This window comes from Thamnophis sirtalis, unplaced genomic scaffold (genome assembly GCF_051295495.1).
Source record: "Thamnophis sirtalis isolate CommonGarterSnake01/CBP01778 unplaced genomic scaffold, rThaSir2_p1.2 scaffold_1, whole genome shotgun sequence".
NCBI classification, from domain to species: domain Eukaryota; kingdom Metazoa; phylum Chordata; class Lepidosauria; order Squamata; family Natricidae; genus Thamnophis; species Thamnophis sirtalis.
The window spans coordinates 127513745-127535478 of record NW_028261381.1 but is presented as its reverse complement, the minus strand read 5'-3'; the positions used below and the strand labels follow the sequence as shown (position 1 = coordinate 127535478).

At 36.3% G+C, this 21734-nt stretch overlaps 2 protein-coding genes across 14 annotated transcripts in view; one reads left to right on the top strand and one right to left on the bottom strand.

Annotated features, from left to right (window-relative positions):
* TTLL5 (tubulin tyrosine ligase like 5) overlaps positions 1-15685 on the bottom strand; it is a 146170-nt gene extending 130485 nt beyond the window's left edge. For 4 of the 12 annotated variants that reach the window (XM_087724452.1, XM_087724446.1, XM_087724459.1 and 1 more), the window contains exons 1-7: positions 15384-15685; positions 13782-13861; positions 5789-5895; positions 4447-4529; positions 3635-3741; positions 2150-2280; positions 1568-1650 (exon numbers count right to left, since the gene is read on the bottom strand). In XM_087724452.1, the coding sequence (XP_087580578.1) occupies positions 1568-1650; positions 2150-2280; positions 3635-3741; positions 4447-4529; positions 5789-5895; positions 13782-13861; positions 15384-15395 (603 nt within the window). In that variant the 5' untranslated portion in view covers positions 15396-15685. Of the gene's footprint in view, positions 1-1567; positions 1651-2149; positions 2281-3634; positions 3742-4446; positions 4530-5788; positions 5896-6137; positions 6175-13781; positions 13949-15383 lie in introns of those variants that run through there. The other 8 variants (XM_087724409.1, XM_087724413.1, XM_087724430.1 and 5 more) reach the window with 5 other exon arrangements.
* Positions 15686-15722: 37 nt separating this feature from the next.
* ERG28 (ergosterol biosynthesis 28 homolog) lies at positions 15723-19786 on the top strand. 2 transcript variants are annotated; one of them, XM_014061556.2, is made up of 5 exons: positions 15723-15873; positions 17138-17292; positions 17690-17780; positions 18676-18794; positions 19073-19786. In XM_014061556.2, exons 2-5 carry the CDS (start codon positions 17160-17162, stop codon positions 19150-19152), a joined length of 423 nt encoding a protein of 140 aa, XP_013917031.1. In that variant the 5' UTR covers positions 15723-15873; positions 17138-17159; the 3' UTR covers positions 19153-19786. The 2 variants fall into 2 exon arrangements, with proteins under 2 accessions (XP_013917031.1, XP_087580636.1); XM_087724510.1 differs by lacking the exon at positions 15723-15873 and adding an exon at positions 16046-16065.
* Positions 19787-21734: the final 1948 nt, after the last annotated feature.

Sequence of the window (21734 nt, the reverse complement as noted above, 5' to 3'; positions counted from 1 at the left end):
TTCCTTCCTTCCTTCGTTTCCTTTGCCTTTGAGTCAGTGTTAACCCCTGGCAATTGCCTGAACTAGTCCATGCAGTACTGTTGACAAGATTTCAGAAGTGCTTTGCCATTACCTTCTTCCTAGGGCTGAAAGTGTATGACTGGCCCAAAGTCACTCAACTAACATACATACATACATGCATGCATAAAGCAATAAGAAAAAGTTGGATCAAATATTATTTTCTATTGCAGCAGTCATCATTCCAAGAATCATGTGCAACAATAGGTCAAGTTAACTACAGTTACAAAAGTTTGTTTTTAGCAAGTATGACATACATATACAAAATATTTCCTAATTACAGAAAACTAAGTAAGCTTCCCTTAAGAATGTTTGAGAGTGCTCCCTACATGGAACAAATATGACATATTTGTGAATTTTGCAATCCTTGATGGAAAATGGTTTGAGAGTTTTTCCAGGTTTTGACCTTTTGTTCACATATTACTTTTTCTTGAAGCAGATCTTGTCCAGCTTTGGAAAGATTTGCTTCATTCATTTGGCCAGCAATTCTTTAATTCCATGGGAAACAGCCAGGCTGAGAACAGACAAGGCAAATTGACCCTTCTAGATGAGATGGGGGATGAAAGATTTTACTAACTGAAAGTAATGACTCACAACCAAGTTTTATGTTACATCTATTCCAGGAATACCTATATGACTAGCTTCAGGATAGATCCACAATATAACTTTTTTTTTGCTTTTTAGTTCTGTAAAAGAATCTTATTGGAGTTAACAGTTACTTTAGTATATTACAGTATATACTTAAATCCACCGCAATGTTCTTATGTGGTTGAATTTATTTTGCAAAATACTACCCTACCAGAATGATTAAAGAAACCAGTTGCTAATTCCATAACATTTATAAGGTATATTAACTTCCAAAGTATCTTTAGTCATCAATCCACAAAGTGAGGATACCCCAAAACATACAAATTTCATATCTGAATGCAACTATCTGAGCACAATTTTATTTTTTTCTTAAAAATTGTACTTCAGTCACTCTTACACATTGAATACCTCCGAGAATGTGTTTTCATAAATTTCTCATATAATATACCTATATATTAAAAACATTCACATGCCAGCCTCATTTTCAGCTTCTATTTTGTATACCTGATTTCTTTGGAGTGTAAAAGTACAATGGTCCAATTCCCACAGCACATAAAGCCATAATGTGAGTGATTTGCTGTTAACTTACTGTGATATACAAAATCAACTATTGTGGCTTAACATTAAATATGAATGGGGTCATTATCCTATGTTCAGATAACTATGGTTAGAAACCCTTAGCTAAGCAGGCTTAAATTTCTAGTCAAAATGGGAGTAGTTATTCATTGCCTCTTTTTAAGACTATAATCTTTACCGCAGATTTAAGCAAGTGACAGAACAATAAATTGATTCAAAACTGAACATTAGTTTCTATTGCTATCAGTCAATCATATTTTGGCAGAGAAAATATACAGAATCAGGAGGCGGCGAGTCATTAAACAAGCCATATTTTGAAGTTGTTAGATTGTTTCTTAATGCTTACATTATTGATTAAATAGACACCCCGTCCCCTAGAAGAAGCCACTGGTTTCACTATCCAAGGTCCCCTGTCCTTTGAATAGGAAGCTAGTTGAAAGGGGAAAAAAGACAAATACATACTTCAGCATTAAATTTTCTACAAAAATGTCATCAAACAATGATAGCTTTGGCCAGTAATACTTGAGGTTTTCGATATAGTTTATTAGTATATATCACTAAACCTTGTTTACCAATCAACCATTATCAACAGCTGAAACAATGATGTTCTTTTTAAAAAAATGTATATTTCATATTCAGAATCTAGTCATAGACACAGACACATATGAACAACTATATGAAGACTGTAGATGGCACAAAACTCTAACCTGCACCCTTTGAACAGGCACACAGTTTGTATTTCAAAGTATCAATGTTTAGGACCCTAATACACTTCTGCTAGTGTGTGTCAAATGCCATATTTACTTGAAAGTAAGATATTTTATAAAGAAAAAGAAGCAGTAAGGGAAAACTAAGAAGCTCAATAAGCATTTTTCCCCATTCAGTTCTACCTTTACTTATGTACTGGTAATCCAGGTCATGGACTTACTGCAAAACTCTTGATATTCAGCTGGAAGGATAAAGGTCTGAGGCAAAATATGGAAGGTCTTGAATCCATAAATCTGTTGCATTCGATTAATGTTCTTGTACAGTCTATCCTTCCGAGTTAATTCATATGACCTAAAGACATGTAGATATAATTTGCTGGTGTCATGTTGTTTATGAGGATTTTTAAGAATTCACAATTAAACTTTCATTCTCCTGACTTCCATTCAGCAGACTTTGGATGCAACAGACAAAATTTTACTTCATATTACAAACACACACACACACACACACACACACACACACCAAAAAAACAGGCAATTGTTTCTAAAGCATTCTGGACAATTAAAACTTGCAACAATTTACATTATGCAAATGATATAACTTGATACAATTAATCTGAAGCACTGACTATGTAATTATGCAAATGTAAACCATTACCTCAATAATTTCACAGAATGTTGGATTTAACGGATAGACTTTTTCAAAAATTGTGCTTTATGTCAAAGTTTTACTGTGTGATTTCATTCACAAGCTTTATGAAACATTTAATGCCTTAACATGACATTTTAATCATTTCGCTACTAAAAGCCTATGGACAACATGCCACTCTTCTATTCCCTCAATTGAAGTCACCTCTAAATAGAAATCCACAATCTTTTTTCAGTGAAGTATTACAGTCTTTCCAATATAATCTTGGATTCAATATGGACAGCCGCATTCTGTTACTCTTAAAAACTTTATTATCCCACACACACCCTTTTGCCTGTTCAAATATACACATTCACATGTAATCTATCCAGCCTCTGTCTCATCATCTTATGCCTATTTCTAATGGCTCACTGCTTTGTCAAATACCTCCAAACCACCCATGTGAAGAGAATTACGGATAGGTAAATGCCTATTCATGCTCAGAGCCATCAATAACAGCTGAAATATAGAATGTTCCCATTCCTTGGGAATAAATCTCTGGACTCATGCATATATTTGTCCACCTCTTGCTACCTTCAAGGACATGAATATGCCAATTTTTTTGAGTTGTTTGTGAAAGGGAAAACAACTTGCAGTATCCCAAAATATTTTGTAGTAACCTCTACTATCAATTTCCTCTTGACTAAATTAAAAGTAGATTTAGATAGTTCTGGCTCTAGATATTACAGGAAAGGGTTGAGGGAATAAATTTGTTAATTTTGTTTTGCTCTGGTAACCCCCACATCTTCACTTACTCACACACTTACATCCCAAACTGTGAGAGATGCCATCAAGGTTTACTAATTTTTAGCAATAAGAAATATTAGCAAAAGCAAGAGTCTTGATAAAAGCTTTTTTGTTTTTAATTTAACAATTTTACTGAACTTTAGAATACTTTAGAATAAAGCTGGGCACTTGGAGGAAATGGAAATATAAATGATCTTTTGTCATATAGAGCATCATTCTTCAAAGAATGAGTCTCTGTTCTATATCATAACATTACCAGAAGACTCCTTACCTGGGAAAGTGATTCACTTTCTGAATATCTGTGAGCGTTCGCAGAACATAGGGTTTTAAATGTGACCCTGTCCACATAAGATTATATTCATTGCTGCTGGGATGTACCTGGGAAAAGATATGGTTGAACATTTTAATAGATAACAAGCTGAATAACATTTTATTACCTCAGAATCTATACCTTGGACAGCATTCAAAGTTAAGAGACAACAATTTCACCCATGCAACAGAACTTGTCAATTTTCTTTCCCTATTCACAATGTGCTCTGAAGGTTCTTCCACTCAGAGGAAAGGAAATTATTAAACTGTTAATGCTATCAGAAAAGCATCATCGATCAGAAGAATCCCACTGGATTCAAATAACTGTAGTAAAATAAATGATTATTAAAAAGTAGGGACAATCTGACTTCTAGTCCAGAAAAAATGCTGTTCACTTATGAACATTTACAGTTGTTACATGTTGATTTTAAATTTGCTATTTATTCTATATTTATGACAGACTGCACATATCCTTTAGTGGAAAAAAATGTAGTGCTATCTATAAATTGAGCTTCTTTGGGAATATTATAAGTGTACCAAGAACTTCAAGCAAAATCTCTCTGAAACACATCATATAAGAGAAAGAAAAATAATTTGTAGCATTACAAATTGGAAAAGCATTACACCAAATTAAAAGAGAAAACACCTTTTGCTTTTTTTGATTGGCTTCAGGTTACTCAGGACTCTGATCCATAGTGAACTTTTGGATATAAAAGCAATGCAAACAGATTTAATTTTCAGGGCCATGAAATTCACTTAAATTAATAAACGTACCTCCCGAAATCCATGAGCTGACAGAATGCTGCGCACCAAGCGACTGTCCGTTCTCACAATTTTAAAAGACAAGTGATAGCGCTCTGGGGGCAGAATACAGAATTATTATATAAATACAATCATAATCTATTTTACCAGTTGCAGAAAGGGAGAGATTTTCTCAGAACATTCTATTCTACATAAGAGCCATATAATAGATCAATCTATAGCCTTTCCTTATGTAGGTACATTTATTTATATGTTTCATTGGGAGACAGAGTTCTCTATTCATATGAATGCATTAATGTAAATAAAGATATATGAATTATTGAACTATATTAAAGATGTATGCAAGTCCCTGTGTCTTTTAAATTATGGCGTGTGGCAGATACATGCATACAGACATGTATACTGTATACAAGTGGGTCACATGGGACAAAACGTTTGGTTAAAAAGTTTGAAAAGCTAAACACTGTGCAGATGTTTTGTATTTACCGTATTTTTCAGAGTATAAGACATACCAACGTTTTGAAGAGGCAAATTTAAAAAAAAAGTTTTTACACTCTGCAAACCTCCCAAAAACGGCCCATTTTTCGCAAAAACAGGCCTTTTTTTTTTTTTTCAAAAAAAGGGCATGAATAGTCTTTAGGAGGCTTGTAGAATGCTCCTGGGGGGTGAGGTGGGGCCAAAAACAAGCAAAGAACGGCCCGTTTTTTTACGGAAAAAAAAGGCATGGATAGCGGTTAGGAGGCTTATAGAGTGTTCCTGGGAGCTGGGGGGGGGGGCAAAATTGAGCAAAAAAAGCCCATTTTTGCTCATTTCTGCCCTCCCCAGCCCCCAGCAGCTCTCTGAAAGCCTCCTAAAAGTTATGCCTGGCCATTTTGGTGAGGGGGCGGGGTTTCAGGAGGCAAAAAATACTATATTCGGTGTATAAGACGCACCCAGATTTTCAGCCTTTTTTGGAGGGAAAAGGGTGCATCTTATACTTCAAAAAATACGGTATGTTCTTTTTTCCTTTGGTTATCTTAAATTCAAAGTCAACATTTCAGATAAATATAACATATGAAATATTCTTAACCCTTACAATCCTTACAAGTGCAATACTGTATTTTAGGTCTTATAACCTTCAGTGGTTACTCTTTAAAATTTCTTCTCTTAAAAAAGTTTTAAAATCATAGGTTTTTAATTTTAGAAGATGTGATAAATTTATATTTGAAAATATTTGAAAACTCTAGGATCAATATATTTTTTTTAAAAAAAACTTTGTAAAACAGATTATCAGTATGCCAAGTAAATCTTGTCTTTCAATAATTTTTTTAATCTACTCTAAGTGATGTAGGTACTTGAGAAAAATAAGATTTACCCCCAATCAAGCGGATGTAACTGTCCTTAGTTAGAATAGCTTCAGCATGAAATACCATGATTGGAATCCTCCTGAATCCACCTGTCCACATGATACATGGGTGCTCCCTAAAAAAAAGAAAACTGTTTTAACAGATAAGAAATAACTACCTTAGTTATAAGACGCAACCTCATTTCAGAAGACAAGTAGTCTTCAGGTATTTAGGCGTTATCCTTAATTCAGACACTTTTTTGATTACTAATATTTTTTAAGAAACCTATTTTTCTCCATCCAAGATTAAGAATTCTTGTCTGGGAAAGAGCTTTTTCTTAATGTAGTATTAGAATAAATATATAGGACAGACACTTACATTTTCCTCATATAGTTCTTCGTAAATCAGGGCAGAATCTCTGTATGTATTGTGGCAACGTATACTACAGCAACGCCTCAGCAAGCATCATGTTGCTGGGCTACTATTAAGCCTCACCCAAATGCAGAAATGTTGAGAATTGCCCAGACAGCACATAGCAAAGCATATAGCAAATATATATTACACACCCACATACAACTTTCCACATGTTCTTAACATTTTGTCTCTTAATATTAAAAACTGAAAATTAAAATTTGACAGTATCCTTTGGGGATTACTGGTGAATTCACCAAGGGTGTTGTAAGTCATGTACCACTACATTAACAAAAAGTGCTACTTCCAGAGAATTAGATTCTTTTTCCTCTTATCTTCCAACCCTCTAAGAGCAAATGTGGAAGGTTGGATTGCCAGATGAAATTCACAGTATGCCCAGAAAAACAGGCAGAAGTGAGCCCAGCTAAGTTCTATCTTATAAGCTATTTAACACTTCCTACATTATATGAACATACCTGAACTCAAATTTGCACACATATGGAAGAAATTATTATCTAGCACAGTGATGGCTAATCTTTTTGTTGTTGTGTGCCAAAAGCACGTGTGCGCATGCTCAACAACGCTCATGTTCTCGGACACATAATACAATGTGCGTGTGATACACACCCCGCTCCCCCTGCACATCCACATGTGACACCCCACCCGCGCTTCTTTTTGGCCTAGTAGGCCTTCCTGCAGATCCTGGGACCAAAAATAGGCCGTGGGGGGGAGCGTTGCACCACCTGCACTCCCACCACACCCCGCGCATGTGCTGCTGACCCCCCAAATGCCCGCACATCTTCTGCATGCACCCTTCCCCTCCAGAAGAAAATCAGAAAATCAGCTGGCCAGCAGGAGGCGTGCACGCATGCAGGGTAGCACTGAGCTGGGGCGACAGCTTGCGTGCCTGCAAAGAGGGTTCTGCGTGCCACCTGTGGAACGTGTGCCATAGGTTTGCCATCACGGATCTAGCATCTTCTATTGTTATATCATTAGTAGAAAACTCAATAAGATACTAGAGAGATAGGAACAATCCACCCTCAAAGCAACGCATGATTCAGGACAAACAAAATGTTAAAAAGTTATTATATTTATGTAGTTACTTACCAAGCAATCTAAATTATATTAAAGTAACCAAACTATCTTTACAAACCCCAAGGCATGTCACATCTTTTGAGCACCCCAATGTTTGGAAACTGAAAGTTGAAAAATTTGATATACCCTAACAATACATGAGCAATCATAAAGTTTATCTTTATGCAAAAATATGTACAAGTAATGCTAGACTTACAATGGTTCATTCAGTGACCATTCAGAGTTAAAGTTAAAATGGCACTGAAAAAAGTGATTTATGACCATTTTTCACACTTACGGTTATTGCAGTATTCCCATGCTCATGTCTGGTATCTGACTCATATTTATGATGGTTGCAGTGTCCCGGGGTCATGGGATCACCTTTTGCAACCTTCTGACAAACAAAATGGGGAATCCAGATTCACTTAGCAACTGTGTTACTAAATTACCAACTGCAGTGATTCACTGAATAATTGCAGCAAGAAATGTCGTAAAAGAAGCAAAACTCTGGGCAGCTCACATAATAAAAATGTAATTGGGGCAAACCCAGGAACATCCGTGAACATCACACTGTTGCATTTTGGACCAGCTATAACTTCCAAGTGATTTTCAAGGACAGCCCCAGGTAAAGTGCATTGTAGTACAGTTAGTCTTCCGTTTACGGCCATTGGGACCAGAATCTCCATCATTAAGCAATGCAGTGGAGTATAATCATCACGTGATCATATTCATTTTATGGTATGACCATTAAACAAATCCGACTCTAAAAATGACATACCTCTCACTTTTATTTTATTTTGGGGGGAAGTTAGCCCTAATTTTCCTACATAAGAAGCTTATGGGCCCTTTTAGAACAAGGCATAATGTGGTGATTGAAAGAAGATAATTGTAGATTTGCTGTATTAGGATCACAAGATAGGAAAAAATAATTGTAACTGAAATTCAGTATAAAGTCAAGAAAATGTTCTAGATCTTACAAAAGGAAGAGTATTTTAAAAGTGAGTCAATACATATGCTTACAGGTACTCGTGTAATCAATACTTAACAGCTTAGTTTATTATTACTTATGACACAGGTGCATTGCAGCACCTAAAATGCTTGGGTGGAGTCTTCAGAGAACTCCTCCCAAAAGTTGGAACCAAGCCAAACTGTAAAGTTATAGAGAGAAAGGAAATGATTAAAGACTTGAGAACCCATATAAACTGATTGTCACAAAATAGAACATAATATAGTGAAAATTCAGACAAATGATAAATACGGAGTAAATAGTTTGAATATTTATTGATGTCAGTTATTCTATCAATGAAACAAAATTCCAAGTATTTATATTCATAAATTTATATTTAAGGATATTATTACTTTAAAAACAACATGTAAATATTGACATTAAGGCTACAAGTGGTTTAACTATAATTTAACATCTGCCAGGGTCATCTATATGACATATAAATTAATTTACATGCAGCAAGCTGCTTAATCCCTACGCACTTTCATTGTAGGATTGCACAATGTTATCTCATTTCAAGAAATAATAGCATTTTCTGCTTGTGAATACCCATCTAAATTTCAGCAGATGCAACCACCTTTTCTTGAAACATTATATATAACAGGCAATACTGCAGCAACAGACTTGCACACAAGGCTCTACATTTACTCCGAAAATATAACAATCTTAATCCTATAGCAGTTAATCTCTAAGGCTTCCTCTTTACAAGGCAAGGAAGCAAAGCTCTTAATTATGAATGATTAAAAAAACATTTTTCAATATATTTACCTCTCCTGATCTAAAAGGACACATATGCCCTATGAATATATAATATTTCGCAATCCGCCTTCAATCAATGTTGAACACAGAATATTAAAATGGACCACTGTGAAAAACGCCTCAACGATTAAGAGCTAAAATCTTTAAAAAATAATATAAAAATACAAAAATCATCTTCATCCCGAAGATATGGAAAATGGGAATCATTCTCCCATTTATTTGTTACACGTTTATGCTACCCATCTCACTGCAACAGTAACTCTAGGCAGCTTACAATAGTTTTTATATTCCAAACACTATTTCTACTATATTGTCATATCTTTTATAGATCTGAAACAGTCCAACAAAAAAGCCAGACCAGCTGAAAAAAAAGTATTAAGCCAAATATTAAATAAATACCACAAATCTGGAGCCTAAACTGTATTCATGTGAATTGTAAACAATATTACAATAGATAACAACAATAAACTGTAAAGAAAGTTCTGGAAAACTTGGTTGGACTGAAAGCCCAGTGAGTGACTTTGGGCCAGTCAAACTGTCTCAGTCCAACCCACCTTACAGGTTGTTGCTGTGGAGAAAACAGGAGGAGGAAAGAGTATTGAGGATATATGCCACCTTGAGTTACTTATAAAAGTAATAAATACAGGGAAATTATAATAAATAAATGACTTGCAACAGACCAAATCTCTACAGGCACATAATTGGGAACCATTTGGAGGTCAATCATTATTATATCTTGAACCCCTATAATGCACAAGGGTTATATTGACTACCATTAGAACAGAAAAAGGTAAAATTACAACTGTACTTCTTTGAGCACTTCCTGCTCCATCTTTAGTTTTCCATGATTGCATACATAAATAAGACACCCAGTTATTCAAACAGCCAAATGTCTTCAGTAAGACTTTACTTTATGTGTCTAAGTAGTATCACAGCAAAGACCAAGATCTTAATCTTTCAGTAATGAATGTTTTGAGTAATACAAATGAATCAGAATACCTATTTTAGATGAACTGGGATCAAAGAAAGAAATACTAACTATGGTATCTGTATATGAAGGACTGAGAATGTCTACCTGCTAACATGGAAGAGAAAAATTCTACAAATAGCAGGCTTTAAACTTAGGTTAATACACAACTTGAAAATAAACAGACAAAAAAAATATATTCTCATTTACTCTTTTCTGGATTTTGATGTGTTATAGTTGCATCTTATCCACACATATTTTTATTGTATTATTATGTAAATTTATACCAATCATCTTACTATCCAATGAGACTCTGAAATATCATACAAAGTTTGTAAATAAGCAGCGATAATCCATCAACCTATGCTTATTAATTCAAGTGAGCTTCCCCCGAAATTCAGGTGAAAGATTGCTAAAAACTTCAATGAGGAAAATACAAGCAAAAGAAGTCAATAGAACTGTATGTAAAGCTTAGCAAAGATTTGAAAGAATCACACATAAGCAATAAAAAGAGGATCAAGTTATCAAGCCAGAATGCATAAACTTCTCAGCTATAGAAATGGTTATCAGAAAAGGTAAAACTCAAAAAAGAATTGAAGTTGTGAAAGGAGGCTGACTTCAAGAATAAAAAGAATAACAAAAAAGGCCAGATATACTGTATGTTCAAAATAATAAGCAGGAAAAAAATAAAACACAACTATTCCCAATAAATGAACAAGTAGGATTGAAGGTTGAGACTGACAGAAATAAAGGCAGAGAATTCTTCTCTAATTATGTTTACATTTATAGAGCTAGATGAATTTCATTCTAGGATTAAAAAGAAATTTGCTGAAGGTTTTGCTAAGTTGTATGCATTGTTTTTAAGAGTCAACATAACAGTGTATCAAACAAATGGAGGAAAACAAACTGTTGTCCTTATATTAAAAAAGAATAAAAAAATAAATTAGTAACAAATGTGAAAGCAAATTATCTAGACCTTAAAAACAATGGAAAAATCACCAAAAACATATGGATTTGACAGGTTCTGTTCTTGCCAGACAAGCATTACCTCATTTTTTTTAATTTGGAAAACTTCCTTAGAATGTAAAACTACTAAGATGTAATGTATCTTGATTTCAACAAAACATTTGACAAGTGTCCCATGTAATTCTGATTAGCAAGTGGTTTGCTCCCTTCCCAATGGGATGCAGAAGAATGCCATAGCCTTTAAAAAGGCTTTGAAAATACAATATTTTTATTTCCAAGTGGCATGTAATAATCTATAGCAGTATAACTTTTAAAAATTATAAATGCCTTCAAAGGTATTTACCGTATTTTTCAGAGTATAAGACACACCTTTTTTCCTCAAAAAACAGGCTGAAAATCTGGGTGCGTCTTATACATCGAATACAGCATTTTTTACCTCCCAAAGCCCCACCCCTTCACCAAAATGGCCATGCATAGCCTTGTGGAGGCTTTCAGCTCCTGGGGGCTGGGGAGGGCACAAATGAGCAAAAAATGGGCCATTTTTTTGTCCCCCCAGCCCCCAGCAGCACTCTATAAGCCGCCATAAGGTTACACATGCAATTTTTTTGACAAAAAGCAGACCCATTTTTTGCCCCCACTACACCCTCCAGGAGCACTCTGCAAGCCTCCCCAAAGTTATTCATGCCTTTTATTTGAAAAAAACCATTTTTCAGAGGTTTGCAAACACTTTTTTTTCCTTTTGGAAAGCTCTTTAACTGATGAGAATTACATTGATCAAGTGCTGTGCCAGCAGAAACAAAGTCTTACGGTTTGTCAGCGTTTTCCTTCTCCAACACATGGATAAATACACCTGAAACATCTACCTACCTACCTACTCTCCCTACCTACCTACTGTATTTCTCTCTCTCTCTATCCCTCTATCTACCTACCTACCTACCTACCTACTGTCTGTGTCTACCTACCTATCTACTGTATTTCTCTCTCTCTCTTTCTATTTCTCTCTCTACCTACCTACCTACTCTCTTTCTCCCTACCTACCTACTGTGTTTCTCTCTCTCTCTATTTCTCTCTTTCTATCCCTCTACCTACCTACCTACACACACTCTTTCCCTACCTACCTACTGTATTTCTCTCTCTATCCCTTTATCTACCTACCTACCTAACTACTCTACCTACCTACCTACTGTATTTCTCTTTCTTTCTCTCTCTCTATCTAACTACTTTTTTAAAAAATTGCCTCTTCAAAACTTTGGTGTCTTATACTCCAGTGCATCTTATACGCCGAAAAATATGGTAATGATATATTTTTATAATGGGATTTGCTGTTTTGATATGATGTAGCTGCAAACAAGACAAATGCAATTTTAGGATTCATCAAGATTAGTTCAGTTTCTAAATTGCAGGAAAAAAATAATTCATTTTGTTCTGCGTTGACTAGAGACCACATTTTTAAGAATGGTAATCAGGTCTGGGCATTATATCTTAAGGACCAGATCAGATTTAGAGAAATGTCACCAAGATTATTTACTACAAAGTAAAGAGAAGAAAAATTGAAATTGAGATAGGTTAACCATGAGAAGACAAGACTATGGAAATGTATATTTTAAATACCTTGAATTATGTCATTCAAAAGATCAAGAGCTTTGTAACATGTGGTTCAATGGTAGAAGCAGTTATCCAAAAAAGTAGGAATCTCCCTTCACTGAAAGTGTTCAAGCAAGGATAAAACTGCCATCTGTCAGGGATGCTTTAATTTAGATTCCTGTACTGAGTAAAGGATTAGACCCAATGGCCTAAAAATCCCTTTCCAATTCTCTTCTAGCATTTGTATTATCCCAATTTTATTCCAGTTTGAATATAAAATTGTAAAAGTTTATATATTTCCTAACTTGGTCAAATTACAGTACAAGTGAAGGACATTCTGCCAATTTTCTATGGTAAGAAAAATTACTGGATAGGAGAGAATTGATTAAAAAAAAGTCTGCTAAACCAAGCCATATTAGTAAACCTTTGCTTATAAACATAGCTTCCTGCAGGGGAACAAGAAGCACTCTCATGTAAATAAAGACTTAATATCAAAGTAAGCTAAGAAATAACCCTCAATAATAGGAGAGGACAACTTTTCACCAGGGACCACAATTCAAACAACACAATACATGTTTTGCATATAAAAGGCACAATGCCGAATTTCCAGCTAAAGTATCAAATTGATATGAAAGATTTCTGTTTGAGATCATGAAGAATCCAAGTTCTGACCTAGATGAACTGGTACCGTGATCAAAGACATTTACACAATAGTCACATTTACGTTCCCTTGTAACCCATCAATCTATTTCCAGAATTACAAGGAAAAGTAGCCTGAGCATACAAGTGATAAATGTATAGTGAGAACAATAATGTGCATTTAAATATTTCCCCTAAAACCTTAATGTGTCAAGCTCCTTTATTAGTCTTCAGATTGGTGTTAAAGTTTGCAAGGATAAGGGTGCATTTATCAATTTTCCAGAGATTTGGAATTTGCATATGTATTTCATTGAACATACTTAAAACTACCTGCAGACCTTAGTGTTTACTTTAAGACCATTAAAGGCATCTGGTTACCTAACATAACTAGGAACATGACTTACGTATGAACCCTCATCCTAAGGATGATGTTAATTCTCACTAATTCTGGCCAAATGCCCACAGCAGAATAAGGATAAGTGTGTAGCAGACATGAAGCTACACACTGAACATTCACTCTCATAACTTCAAGCTTTCATTCTCATTTTTTAAGAACATTAGACTTAAATTTCCATAGTAACTCTTACACAATATACAATTATAAGTTTTAACTTACTCTGGCCCTTCCATTTCTTCCTCTTCCTCTGAAGATGAATCCGTTTCTTCCAAATCCCGAGCCATCCCAACTGGCATATCCTGTGTATGTTTTCACACAGCCCAGAAACAATGAACCCTTAATATTTTCACTGTAGAATCAGAAAATCTAACCAGTACTATATTCTTCTATGAAGAAAATGAAAATTCAATTATCAGAGTAAATTGGGGATGTACAATAATCAAGCTTCTTAGTACAAAGCCACATACAGTTTCCAGACATTTTATTTTAATTTCTAATTCAACCAGCGGCTATCATTGTATTAGCTGGATGACTTTAGGCCAGTCACTCTCTCTCAGCCCTACTCACCTCATAGATTTGTTATTGTGAGGAAAATAGGAGGATGAAGGTACCTTGGATATACTCACTACCTTAAGCTATTTGTAAAAACAATACAGGTAAATTTTAAAAAAAGATACTCATTTATTTGAATTCTATAGTCACCTATCTCAACAAATGATTCTGAGTGGCACACATCATAAAAACATAAAACAATTATATATAATCGCTGAGTAAAACTATTGCCATAATTGTTAATTCAGCCAAGAAAAAGGGCCCTTAAAGTACTCAGATCAGGGCATATAGCCAGGCCACCAAGACCTTACAAAGGGCCAACAAGGTTAGGGTGATCCTAATCTCTGAAAGGGGAATGTGTCCAGAGGGCAAGGGTTAAGGCATGCCTCCTAATCCCTGCCAGATTATATTCCTTGGCTGGCACGGCCATAACATATATATATATATATATATATATATATATATATATATATATATATATATATATATATATATATATATATATATATATATATATATATATATATATATATATATATATATATATATATATATATATATATATATATATATGATTATGTAAACATAAGGCGTCTAAAGCATACAGTAGCAGAAATAGTTATTGCTAAGGAATCTTAAAAACCTTTGCTGGGCTCGGTCAATCTTCTGGGCAATAAAATAAACAGACCGTCCATACCTCAAAACCCCCAGTATCAAAATGAGATTCAACCCCCTTGTCTTAAAGATTGCCTGCCCTTTCTGTGACTCCCGGGGATACTTTTCCTGAGGGTTCAACAGACACTTGCAGTAAATACTTTTTGCGTTCAAGTTTAGTCGATTGGCAATCAAAACTTTTCTTTGCAGAATTTTGGCAAAGAAACGAAAGTAAGGCAGGGCCCGCGGCAGAAGAGGGCACTGCCTCTTAAGAGGGAGGAGGCGGCAATCTCTGCTGGAGAGCTCGCTTGTCCCATTTCGTGGGAATCGCACTCCTGGCTCTTGAGGAAGAAGGAAGGGATCCGGAAAGCTCCGGAACCTGGTTTCATCCCACACAGGGATGAATCCAGAAAACATTGCCTGAATTCCGCGAACTTTGCGATCGGTCCGCGAATTTCATTGAGAGCTTCCTCCATCCTGTTGGATGCCGGTCCTCTCTGCCGTGAATGAAAGGCTACCTTCCATCTGCCAGGCTGTACAACTCCTTCTCCAAGCAAGTTCTATGCATGCAGCAAGGGAGGCGCCCCGTTCCCAAACTCCGCTCATGGCCATTACCTGCTGCTTCATCCTCTTTGGGGCCCGGCAGCCGCGATTCCTCTCCTCAAGCGCTTCCCCTGTTACTACAACAACCAACAGGCAACCGTCTCCCCCTTTACAAGAGGCACATTTGCGCAAGCGCCAATTCTCGGCTCCCGCCGATGCCCTTCTCCGCACGCATGCGCGCGTTTCCGGTCCTCTTCAGCCGCCTCTTCTAAAACGGCGTCATCAAAATTCTGTTTTTAAAAAAAGGGAGGCGAAAATGATGCCCTGAGTTCTTCCACCCACATCTTCGAATTCTACGTCATAATGCCTCAGAAGGGTTCGGGGCATTTGATAGGTACCGCCGCCTTCCCAGCCGTGTGACGGTTTAGAGAAGGTCGTGAAGACCAACCAGGAAAAGGCGACGTCTGACCGTCGACCAATCGTCGCGCAAACTAAGGAAGGGGCGGGGCTCGTGCGTCTTAAGTTGGAGGCGAGCAGCGAATCTGGTCCGCCTGCAAATCAGGTGGGGGTGAAGTAAGATCTGAATGGTGGTAGTAGTAGTAGTAGTGGGGGGGGGGGGGTTGCATGGGGAATAACCAGCGGGGGTGGGGGCGATGTGCATGGCAGGAGTTCGGTGCAGGGCAAGATGGCTTGCAGTGTAGGAATCGAAGGGAGCGAGAAGACATTCGGAGAGCATTGCTAAAATGTTATGCAGGTGTCCCCCCTTCGTTTCATTTTGCAATCCTTCGTAAATCAAACGGGAACCAGGCCCACCATTTAACATCGAAAATGGGAAAGGGAAAGAAGAAATAATTTATTCAAGACTTAAAAAACGTGGTTAAGGAGCCATAAGTCTGGTAGTCTGACCAAACGATCAGCCTAGATAGAATGTGGTGCTCCCTTCCTCTCCCTGCTCAAACCATTAATCAGGAGAACAATGCAAAGCAAGCATCTTAGGGTGTTTTTGTCTTCTGACTTATGGTGGATTTCTATTCCAAGGGACAGATAGCTTTCTTGTGGGTACATTTCTCTGGTTGGATAGATGGGAGTGGAATGCACACCTTCCGTGTGGTTATATGTACTGTAGCTGGGCTAATTCATAAACAGAATAGAATCTTTAAAAGAGAAAGCTTTTATATAAGGGAAAGTAGAAAGGGAACAGTGAATCAAAATACCTGTCCTTGTTGAGTTATTTAGACAAAAGTTGTTAAATATGTTCATAGAAGAATTGTTCTTTTTGAGCAACTGGCTGCCTTTTCCATATAAAGATTATGGGAGTTAATGCAAGATTATTGGTTCAGTTTAACCCTGATCAACTGGCTTTTAACCTTCTAGTGTTTTTTAGATCCAATAGAATTGGAACTCCTAGAAATACTAGCCAGTAAGATGCTGCCTGGAAATTCTAGAAGCTTTAGATTTCTTATATCTGGAAAAACTAGGAAGCCTGCTATATGAATTTACCAGGAATTTGTATTTTTCTGAACTTGATTTGTTTGAAAAACATTACATTTGCAACAGATTTTCCTCCTTCCTTTGGGCTTCAACCACACTGAACAACACTATTGCAACTTTTAAAATAGTTTTCCATTTAAGTTTCATATCTGGAATTTGGGAATGCTCCCTTCTTGTCATTTGCAGGCCCGCAAAATGGCCTGATCTAATTGTTCTACAAAGCTATATACAAATTAAGAGGAGATACTACAAAGCATGAGTGGCATAGCAAGCATGACTACAAAGTCTAAAACAAGTGTTTTAAGCTCTTGATTCTTCATTTGTTCATATGACAGATTGTGTCTTGCTACTTCTAAGATGAGCCGGTTCTTGAATGTACTTCGTAGTTGGCTGGTTATGGTGTCCATAATTGCTATGGGGAACACAGTGCAAAGCTTCAGAGACCACAGCTTCCTTTCTGAGAAACTCTATACAGGCAAGCCAAGCCTTGGTAAGATTTATAAAGTGTCATTTTTGGAATCTAAAAATGGGGTCTGTATTTTGCCTGTATTGCAAAGATCTTCAGATCTCAAAATGTTGCCAATTTTGAAATGTCTTTTTGCCTTAAATATTGTTTATTCTCCTTTTATCCTGAAGTTTATTACATCAGTTTAGTTTGTTTAGTGTCCACTTAGTCAGGCTATAACAAATGCTTCAGGTAAAGTGTAATTTTTTCCCCCATATCAGGCATTTCTTTACTGAGCTCCATTTTAGGATGGAAAACTTGACCCTTAGAATAATTTTGAAGGCCATTATATATTATAGGCTGCTGAGTATACTTCTAAGTTCTGTTTGGAAACATGTACATAAATAAATTGCTGTAACTCATATCTATGTTTTCTATTCAGTAAATGGCCTCCAAGCTCGAACCTTTGGCATTTGGACCTTGTTGTCTTCTGTGATCCGCTGCTACTGTGCCATTGATATCCGCAACAAGACGTAAGTAAAATGAATACTAAAATAAATAGTAAAAGGAAAAATTCATTACCAATCCTTTTAAATAAACTCCTTTCCCTTTCAGTCATAGTGCAGTTGGTCATCCAGAACCTTTTTTCAGCTTGTTTATACATTTCGGGAATATTGTCTCAAAAGGCTTGTACTTATGAAGAGTAAAATAGGCATAAAAAAGGAAGTGCTTAGTAGACTATTTTTGTAAAAATAATATTAGTTTCTGTCTAGTTAGACCTCTGAAATCAAAAAGTTAAAATTCTGGTATCTAATCCAATAAAGAATAATATCCCTCTTCTGTTAGTATTACTCTTTTACTGACAGTTCTATACCACATATGGTTCATATTTTCCATCATTAGTAGTGTTTTCTGAAAGGATGTACATCTAGAGTATTGCGTGTTTCTTTATTGTTTAGCTGGGTACAGCAATAGGAAAGCAATAAGTTTGGCAATCTGTATTAAGGCATGAACTTTGTTTCTAGAAGTCAAGAGAAACAAGATGTAATAGAACATCCATCTACAATTTTATCTGCCAAAATGTCAGATTTTACAATCTATTCTGCTTTGACCAAAGCAATTCTAAACAATTAGAAGTTTTTAGTACTCTTCAATTCAGGCCATGCTGAGCCTATTAATCTGTCTAGAGACTGGCGTCTGTAGTGTTTATGGATGGTAGGAACACTAATTGTACATGCTAGAAGTAATCTTTGAGCAACAGAGAGTACAGTACTCTCTCTATTTTCCAAGAGATGCAGACACTGATGCCTGACAAAGATGTAGAGGTACAGCATACTCATTTGGTTTCAGATTCTCAACTTCCTGAATCATCTGTTTGTGTCATCTTTATACCACACAATAATCCTTTCTTTGTGAATTCTCTGACAGCCTCTATAACATCACACTTTTGACCTTCTTCATTGCCCTGGGCCACTTCCTCTCTGAGGTGTTTATTTATGGCACAGCAGCTGCAACGATTGGTGTCCTGGCACCCTTAATGGTGGCAAGTAAGTACTTACTGAGCTGCTTATCATTTTCTGTTCCTGGAATTGTATTTATTTCCAGGCTGTTTTTTCCACTCTTACTCCATTTGTTTTTCAGCAGGATTTTCACTTTCAAAGATCCCAGTGAGGCTACTTAGTTAGAACAATAATTATTTCTTTAGAATCATACAGAAAACTGAACCTGGAGTTTTCCACAGTCAAATGCACTTAGCCTTTTTTTTAAGATATGAGATTTTTTTAATATTTTGGTTCTCTGTTCTTGCTCAATTTCCATCTTTCAGGTTTCTCCATCCTGGGGATGCTGATTGGACTACAGTACCTGGAGGTAGAAACCACATCGCATAACAAGAAGCGGAATTGACATTACAGTACCTGTCTTCCAATCTGCCCTCCAGTCATCTTCCAGTGTCTACCATATTATCTTCCTGATCTTCTTTTTCGAGCCTGTACCCTACAGGGCAGTCAGGACATTCTTAGATTTTCCTATTGGTTATTTTAATTGCCATTTGATTTTGATATGAGCAGATAATAGCAGAAAAATAGTTTTGAGCATTTCCTCCAAACTGGGTATGGGGAGCAATATCTTAAAGCATCATGAGATGTAGTAGAAAAGCCAAGAGAAGTTGTGCCAGGTGAAGGTTATAGATTCCCTCTCTTGACATTCTGATGGCAAATGATAGAAAAAGCAGTGCTGTCCAAAGTTTGATGAAAGAGGGGGCATGAAATGTCTCCATGGCACTGGGCATAGTTATCCATAAGTATAGCTTGCCATAAATGAAAGGGAACTGAAAACTTGTGAAGAAAACGTATCTCATGTCTGAGCTAAATGCAAAGTACCTTATAAATTCTTCTTTTTGAAGATTAAAGACTAAAGAGCGAAGCTTGGTCCTCTTTCCTTTAAGAGGCTACTTGTTTAGGTAATTGCTTTCTTCTATCTTCCAGGAATCTGTTTCCTTTTCTCTGAAAATAGTACAATTCATTTAATTGCTGTTCTTTTCTGAGAACTGGAATACTCTAGGCAAGGCAAGTGCATAAAAAGCCAATATTCCTGCCCAAACAAGGTTGAACTAGAAGACCTCCAAGGTCCCTTCCAACTCTGTTATTCTGTTATTTATTTCAAAATAAAGCTGAAAACCCTTGTAAAAAAAGAGACTGCCAAGGCCATAAACAAATAAGTAACTTTCTGCTTCTGAAAAAAGAGGCAAAAATTGTGACTTTTTCAATGTAATGACTGCTGTTATTGTGGTTATACAAAGTATCTGGTTCTATCCTTCCAAAATGGAATGGACATTAGTAATGAAATGGATTCTCCTTCTGTTCCTATATCTTCCCACATAAACACCAAATTTTATTATGTTTTTATTCTGTTTTTTAGAGTGATGGTTTTAATGGTTTTTATATATTATTATGAATATGTATGCCACCCAGAGTAATTGTGTGAGATGGATAGATATACAAGAGATAGATAGATAGATAGATAGATAGATAGATAGATAGATAGATAGATAGATAGATAGATAGATAGATAGATAGATAGAGAAATATGCATTGGAGATCAGAGTATATGAAACATTTTGGAAATGCACAAAGAACTCATGGTCAAAAATATCATCTCAGATGGCTATAGCCCACAGTTAGTATTTATCTACCTCTCTTCCAGTGTGTCATATGCTAACACTGTCAATTGTGCATAATTTAGCTGTTAAGACTGTCATCTGAAATGGCTAGATAGTCATTGAAGCCAATTATAACAGATGTCAGTTTGCTAGCAAGACCAGTCAAAGTTTCAAACATCTAAAGGAATAATTTCTCCTATGTTTATCTTCTTGTGCATTATCTTCAGATGAGACTTTTCTCTTTTAAACCTAAAAAGATACATCATGCATCCACAACAGAGAGGGCCTTTTCTGTGATGGCATCTTTTCTGCAGTGGACTGTGAATGTACAGTTGACATTAACATGGTATTCTTAACAGGTTTTATTTCTCCAGCCACCTTAACTTGAAATCATTTTTTGTAACTGGTTAAATGTGCCTCTCAATTATATTAATGTTTGTTGCTTTAATATTGTATTGCATATGCTTTCTATGCTGACTTTTGTGCAAAGTGCTTTATACCAGTTGCTCCCAACCTTTTTGGCACCAGGGACCTGTTCTCTGCAGTGAGGTTTTTCTGTGGACCAGAAGATGGCATTTAATTTCATTGTACGAGGTGCAATGACAATAAAGTAAACTAAACTAAAGGGACATGGTTTCACATCCTGCCTGCATACTACAGATGGGGCTTCATTTGTTTGCACAGACTGGTTTCTGGCATGCTGCAAACAAGTGCCGGGCCAGGACTGGAGGTTGGGGACTCCTTCTTTATACATTTTTTTAAAATAAATATAGCTCCTTATAAATTATTTTGGGTTGGGATGCTCAAAGGCAGATGTGTCAGCCTCAGCCATGTCAAAAGTTTTGAAGATGATCACAGAAGCAGCTTAACCCAGTCTTCCCTAACTTAGTAACCAAATAGTTGGGACTACAACACCCATCAGCCCTAGTTAATATGGCCAGGATAGTGGATTGGAGGGACTGTAGCTGAAACTCTGAACATTCCAGGAAGCCATCTGAACTTTTCATTGGCTAAGTAGTTCTTCCTACATCCTAAATTTCTTAGTAGTAACTCAGTTCTGTGAGGAACCATTAAAGGAAATCAGTATACTTAGTCTGCAGAAAAAAACTGAGGGGAGATGATGTGTAGAAGAGGGAGTGGAATTGTCCCAGAGGGCAGAACCAGAACCAGCGGGCTGAAATTACAAGAAAGTAAATTCAGATTAGGTATTGGGGAGGAAGTTCCTACATACTCTGTAATAAATTGCCTCATGAAATTGAATGTTCACTGGAGGTCTGATGGCTGACACCAAGTAGATAATTTTGATTTTTCAATATCTCCCAATTCT

Coding starts and splice junctions, on each gene's coding strand:
- ERG28 (XM_087724510.1), top strand. Junction 17,293..17,689: donor TACAGGCAAGCCAAGCCTTG/GTAAGATTTATA, acceptor TTTTCTATTCAG/TAAATGGCCTCCAAGCTCGA. Junction 18,795..19,072: donor GGCACCCTTAATGGTGGCAA/GTAAGTACTTAC, acceptor TCCATCTTTCAG/GTTTCTCCATCCTGGGGATG.